General features: G+C 38.8%; 1 protein-coding gene across 1 annotated transcript; it reads right to left on the reverse strand.

The window, feature by feature from the left end:
* Nucleotides 1-33: 33 nt before the first annotated feature.
* Nucleotides 34-2,069, reverse strand: LOC112638203. The gene is made up of 2 exons (XM_025409412.1): nucleotides 193-2,069; nucleotides 34-64 (listed from the first exon to the last, which is right to left on the reverse strand). Exons 1-2 carry the CDS (start codon nucleotides 2,067-2,069, stop codon nucleotides 34-36), a joined length of 1,908 nt encoding a protein of 635 aa, XP_025265197.1.
* Nucleotides 2,070-7,359: the final 5,290 nt, after the last annotated feature.

Raw genomic sequence — 7,359 nt, forward strand, 5'->3', positions numbered from 1 at the left:
TCCTGCATAAACTCCCGATACCGGACGCCGAACTCAGGATCTCTCTTGCTCCGAAGGTCCATCGCTGACAAGAGACTTTCAGCCGGTTTACGGGTTCCACCAAGCGACGTTGGCGGGGAAGAAAACGGGAGTCGTACTACGTATCTTCCGGACGCCATCCGCTGGTGAGTACTTATGAAGAGGGTCTCGCACTCTTGATCCTCCGGTCTAAGGGCACCGGAGGAGGGGAGTTCCCTTTCCTGCTCCCAAAAGCTGTGCACAAGCTGATTGAGCTCTTGGTCGACAGTGCACTGCAAGGAGTTACGGGGTCCTTGGAAGGGTGCTGCGCTGGACCCCCCTGACAGGATCCATCCCAGGGCTGTTTTCTGGGCAATGGGATCTTGAGGACTACCCTTGCGAAGGCCGACTTCAAGGATGGTTGAGCAGACTTCCGCGCCCAACAATAGTTCTACCGGATCGAGCTCCTGATACCTGGGGTCAGCGAGCTCAAGACCATGAACGTGAGGCCAGGAGGGGAGGTTCTTCACCGAAGAACCCTGATAGGCCGACAGGCGCGGTAACACGAAGGCGACGGCCTTGAGTTTGGCTCCGGTGATCATCGAGGAGAGACTGAGTGCCACTCTCCCGCGGGTTGACCCGGATCGTGATTCGCCGATGCCGATTATGGACACTGAGGAGCGGGAGCGGGGAAGTCTCAGCCGTTGGACCAGTGCTTCGGAGATGATCGACACCTCGGATCCTTGATCGAGCATCGCTCGGACCGGATGAAGATCCCCGGCGCGGTCAGTGAGGTGCACGCGAGCTGTCGCGAGGAGGATCGCTTTACGCTCAGACGAGGAGTGCATCGCAGACAGGGCGTTCACCTCGTTGGAGGAGGGCGACGTGTACGCGTCGTGCAGTGTAGTATGGTGCTTGCCCTTGCACGTCAGACAGGTCTTCACAGACTGGCACTTGGAGATCATGTGGTTCCCGAGACAGTTGTAGCACAGTCTACCTTGCTCTACAAAGGACTTTCGGTCTATCGCGGACTTCGCCTTGAAGTCGTTACACTGCATGAGGGTGTGCTTCCCCTGGCACAGTGCGCACTTCAAGTGATCGGATCCGGTCTTCGTGTGGTGAGCTTTCGCGGTTCGCGACGCGCCATCGGAGTTTGGTTGCAATACTCGTGGCCTAGCGGCGTTTAGCGTGAGAATGCGCTTAGCGATGAAGTTGACGAGAGCGCCGTGGTCTGGCGGATCAGTGGAGTCGCAGGTCGAGGACTCCCATTCCATCCGTGTACGCGAATCGAACAATTCGACGGTGAGAAAATTGAGGAGATCCATACCGTGGGAGTTGATGGGTCTCCCTATACTCTCCTGCGCGTTCACCGCGGTCGTTACGGCGTTGTGAATGCGACCGAGTTCTCCCGCTGACTCGCACTTCATTTTGGGAACGGAGGTGAACGCGGCGAAATTAGAACGGATAAGCTCCCTTTTGTTTTCGAAGTGCTTGCTCAAAATCGTCCAAGCGCGATGGTAATTATCACCGGTCACCGTTAATGATTTTATCAATTTTTCAGCGGCTCCCTTGACACAAGACCGGAGGTAGTGAAATCGCTCGATGTCGGAGACTGACTCATTCGCCCCGATGACTGATTGGAAGAGGTCGCGGAATGACGGCCATTCTTCGTAAGATCCCGCAAACGTCGGAAGCTTGATGCGCGGCAACGAGGTTTTAGGAGCCCGATCGTGGTCCGGCTCGCCTCTGAGCGCGGCGGGCGTTTCGCCCTTAAGCTTCTCAGCGTAGCTGGTCAGCGTGCTACGTTGTGTCACGTAAGTATTCTCCGCGACTTCAATAAAATCAGATACAGCGTACTCACTCTCCTGATACTTGTCCTTCAGCGCCGCACGAATGAGCTCATGCTGGGTCTCCATTTTTTGCCAGAGATTGTCCAGGATGCCGAGGCGAGCTTGGATGGCGTCGCGGGTGATGTTGCTCACGCCCATCTTCCTCAGATTGTCCACGGCGCGGGAGATCCGACCATGAATGTCGTGCTGCGCTTCCAGCAGCACCTTCACTTCAGCACTCATGTCTAATATCTCTTTTGTCTTTTCAGAGGTCACTTCACTCCACAAACTGCACGAGAGGATCACTCACGAAACAGCGGACGCGGATGATGGAATCCGGCTCGAAGGACCAGAAATGTTCGCGAGCGGATCCGGCAAGAGATTGCGCGAACGTGGAGGATAGGCCAGTGCAGTGAAACTCGTGATATTCACACAAAACGACAGTTTATTAGAGTTCAACGTGACAAGTGTACAGTGCAACGAGCGGTGCGACAAGCGAAGCGGTTAAACTCGCGGGAGATCGCGAGCGGCGTGATAGATCGAGCGTGCGGAAAATCAAAGTCCGAGAAGAATAGCGGTTGACGTATAATATTTTGCGGTTTAACTGAGCGGTGAGATTAAGCGGTATAGAAAGCGAAAAGTGCGAGACTTCGCCGTGCCCTCTCGCTGGGCTCGTTATATACCGGGCGGATTTTGGGCCCCGTTGCGACGTGGCCCAATTAACTTTGAAATTTGGCGGTGACCTCATGGCGCCACGCATAATTGGCCGCCGATGAGGTCAGGAAATAGCGTTGTGACGTTTGCCATGCGCACGACCCTTTTCGATCAGCTGATTGGCCATCAGCTGATCGTGACGTATGGGCGCGCATGCCCGTATGTTGTTTTAGTTTTGACGGCGGTTGACAATGTTATTGTCAACCGCTTAATTTCAAGCGGTTTTAGGCGGTGCAAAAAACGAGCGGTGACTCGAACGTTCGAGTTTTGTTTACCGAACGAAGGCTCGAGAAAGTTCTCGATGCCCGTTAGATTTGAAATACGGATTTTAGCAACGCGAAATTTTACATTGAGATGATCGATTACGCATTTCGAACAGAAATTAACCAATTATAGTCGATTATTCTTCTCATACTTAATTTTGATTAGTCAGTTTAATTTCTTACAGTTTACGATATTTACCAGTTACGACCTGCATAAATCAGGTTTAAGATTACTGCTTTTCCATAAAAATTGCAAGTTGATTGGTTAAACATTTTTGGGATCAAGAAAGTTCTAATATTCATGAACACTGAGTCTCTAAAAAAGTTAAATGTTTAATTGATATCGATACTTGAAACTCGAATATCTCGAAGTATTGAAAGTTGAAACCTCTTTTTGCAATGCTAATTGTCTGTGCAGATTCATGTTGTTAAACTGTTAAACTGTCAAACAAATTTAAATAGATTGTAACACGAATTTATTTTAACAATTTATAGAAAATAATAGATATAAAATATAAAAAAAAGAAAGAAAGAAGAAAAAGAAAACGATAGAGAACAAAGCAGATAAAGAAGAAGAAGCGAATAAAAAGAAGTATGCATAAATTGTAAATAAATTTTAATATTATATGTAAATATGTAAATAATTTTTAAATATTCTGCTATTTATAATTGTTATGTTCGTATATATAGCAAAAAAATTAGGAGATCACTTTAAAACTTATAAATTTTATCGACATTTAAAAAATTATATTTCAGCTTCGGGAGGTCGTACAATGGTGTTCCAAAGCGCATTTTAAAGGGTGTCTCTCTTTAGTGTCAACTTTAAGGTGTCAACTTTAAGGTGTGTAAGGTCGCGCCTCATCGAATTGTATCACGTCTGAGGTCCAAAGTAAGACCATAAAAAAATTTCAAAAATTTCATGATTTTATAATCATGCACGGAGAAAGCAGAAATGGGATAAAATATGCCACTACATTGGCTTTAAAGTGGGCATCTTCCCCTTTAAAATGCGACCACGTAATACAATTCGATCAGACGAGCAATGCGATCTCACACGCTTTAAAGTTGTTACTTTACTTTTTAAAATGCGCTTTGGAATACCGTCCTACGACCTCCTGAAATTGAGATAGCTTTTCAAAAATCAACAAAATTTACAAGTTTTAAAGTGATTCCCTAATTTTTTGCGTAGTATATGTACAATATTAATCTATTTAAGAGTATAAAATAATAATTGCAGAAGAATTGACAAGAAAAAGAATTGTGTAGTGAGAGTAAGAGAGACAAACAGAGATAGAGAGAGAGAAAGAGAAGGAGAATTAAAAGGGAGTAAGAAGAAGAAGAGTCAAAAGAGGTGTGTGTGTGTGTGTGTGTGTGTGTGTGTGCGCGCGCGCGCGCGCGCGTATATTCTTATTATTTTGATTTTTATTATATATATGTATTAATTTCATAAATTTTTATTTAAAGAATAAATGGAGAAGGAAAGAAAAATAAAAAAGAAGAAAAAGGAGAGAAAATTAAGATAAACATAAAGAAGAAAGAAGGAAAAAAAAGAAAAAAATAAAAAAGGTAAAAAGAGAAGAGAAGAGAAAGAAGAAAAAGATAAAGAAAGAATCAATATAGAGACAAAAAAATAAAAAAGGAAAAAAAGTGTGTTAAAGTAATTAGTTTTTGTAATATACCATACATTCAATTTTGTAAAAGTTATTATTGTTATTTCTATTTAAATAAAATTTAACATTATATAGTATTTTGTTGTTTAATTTATTAACTACAAATTAATAACATTTATGTTATAAACAAAAACTTTGTTTTTAATATTTATATTTGGTACATTTTAATATTTCAATTTTATTTAGTCTCTTTTTCTCCATCTTGTGTACATTTTACACTGAATAAAAGTAAAATTTAATTTTTAACAGAAAAATTAAGTTAATCAATTATGGGTAAACGAAAAGTTATTCGTACTCCAGAAGAAGAGGAAGAATTTCAGCGATTGAAAAGAGAACGAAAGGCTTTAAATCAACAAAAATACTATGAAAGAAAGAAAAAAAATATTGCAAATAATACTATTGTGTGTGGGCTATCTAATAATAATTTGTCCAGAACTAATAATGGACAAATATTGCAAACACATAATATTACAAATTTATGGAAAAGAAATATGCAAAACGAAAATGTAGTGAATAGTATAGTTGGACCATCTAATGAAAATTTATCCAGAATTAATAATAAACAATTATTGCAAACACAAAATAAAATAGATTTACACAAAAGATATAAGCAAGAAGAAAATATAGCAAATAACATAGCTGGGTCATCCAATGATAATTTGTTCAAAACTGATAATAGACAATTATTGCAAACACATAATATTACAGATTTATGCAAAAGAAATATGCAAAAAGAAAATGTAGCGAATAGTATAGCTGGACCATCTAATGAAAATTTATGCAGAAATAATGATGAGCAATTATTACAAACACACAATAATACAGATTTAAACAAAAAAAGTAAGCAAAATTATAGAGCTAAATATAAAGGATTTCAAAACATAGACTGCCATAATTTAAATCAACATTATATAGGAAAAATGAATGTAGAATGCCAATATTGTAAAGCAAAGCATTTTCAGGCTGAAAAAGTTCACAATAAAGGTAATTCATTCAACGATTGTTGTAGTCATGGCAAAGTTATGTTAGAGCCTCTACCACCACTTCCTGATAAATTACAACAATTATTTTCTGGAAATCATCAAAAATCCAAAGAGTTTTTAACAAATCTACGAGGTTACAATAGTGCATTTTCTTTTGCATCTTTTAATGCTAACTTGGTTAATTTCAAAGCACAAAGACGAGGACCTTATTGTTTCAAAATTCAAGGTCAAATTTATTACCAAATTAACACTGCATTATATCCTGCTACAAAAGAACAATCAAGTTATGGACAGCTTTTTATACTTGACGCTAACGAAGCTACAGAATATCGTTTAAATGCAAATACAAATCTCGATGAAGAGTTATTGCATACGTTAGATAATATTATTCGCAGCAATAATATATTTGCTCAGTCATATGAAATGATGCACGAAGAAGTTCGTAATCAAGAAAATTTAGGTTTAAATGTACCTAATTTAACAATGGCATTCTTAAATAAGAAAATAGGTATTGATCGCGGAAGATATAATGTTCAAAGAATTAACGAAGTTGCTGCAATTTTTTCAACTATCGCAGATGGAGATATTCCTGATTGTTATGTTACAATTAGAAACAAATGTGATAAAACTTTAAAATATATTAGTACAATGAATCCAAACGTTGAACCTTGGATTTATCCCATGTATTATCCACATGGCACGCAAGGTTGGCACGATAATATTAAACAAATTAATGGAAAACGTGTAACTAGATCTATGTACATTCAATATTGAATGGCTATACGTGACAATATCAATATTTTTTTAATGGGTAAACGATTATTTCAACAATGGCTTGTTGACAACTATGTAAAAATAGAAAAAGATAGAATTAATTGGTGTAAAGAAAATCAAAAACAGTTGAGAATGGAAAAGTATCAGGGACTGATCGATTATTTAGAAAAAAAAGCGACTGATGCTAATGCTCGTGTTGGACGAGTAATGATACTTCCATCGACATTTATTGGTTCACCTCGAAATATGATGCAAAATTATCAAGATGCGATGGCTATTGTTCGCAAATATGGTAAACCAGATGTTTTCATTACAATGACCTGTAATCCAAATTGGCTTGAAATTAAAGAAAGTTTGCTTCCAAATCAACAACCTGCTGATAGACCTGATATTTGCGCCAGAGTTTTTGATGTAAAAAAAAATTATTTGATAGATTTGATTATTCGACAAGAATTTTTTGGTGAGGTAAAAGCATTTGTTTATGTAATCGAATTTCAGAAACGTGGTTTGCCACATGTGCATATGTTAATAACTTTAAAACAATATTGTAAAATTATTAATTCGGAAACTGTTGATAAGTATATTTCCGCTGAAATTCCGAATCCTGCTATTGATAAAAATTTGCATGAAATTGTCATGAAAAATATGATTCATGGACCATGTGGTGATTGGTGTGTGGTAAACGGAAAATGTTCAAAGCATTTTCCAAAATCCTTTTATGAGGAAACAACTATGGATGAAAATGGTTATCCACAATATCGTCGAAGAGATACTAACATTTCGTATGAGAAATCTGAAGAATTTGTAGTAGATAATCGATTTGTTGTTCCTTATTGTCCAATATTATTAACGATTTTTAATTGTCACATTAATGTTGAAATTGTTTCAAGTATTAAGTCGGTGAAGTACTTATATAAATATATTTATAAAGATCACGATGCAGCATCTGTAATCATAGAAGAAGATGTGAATAATATAAAAATCGTACATGACGAAATCAAGGATTTTATCGAAGCACGTTATGTAGGACCAGTTGAAGCTTATTGGCGCATTGTAAATAAAACATTGCAAGAGAAAAGTCATGCTATTATTCGTTTACCTGTACATTTACCAAATGAACAAAATGTAA

The sequence above is a fragment of the Camponotus floridanus genome, unplaced genomic scaffold, assembly GCF_003227725.1.
Source record: "Camponotus floridanus strain SB8 unplaced genomic scaffold, Cflo_v7.5 scaffold261, whole genome shotgun sequence".
Taxonomy (NCBI): domain Eukaryota; kingdom Metazoa; phylum Arthropoda; class Insecta; order Hymenoptera; family Formicidae; genus Camponotus; species Camponotus floridanus.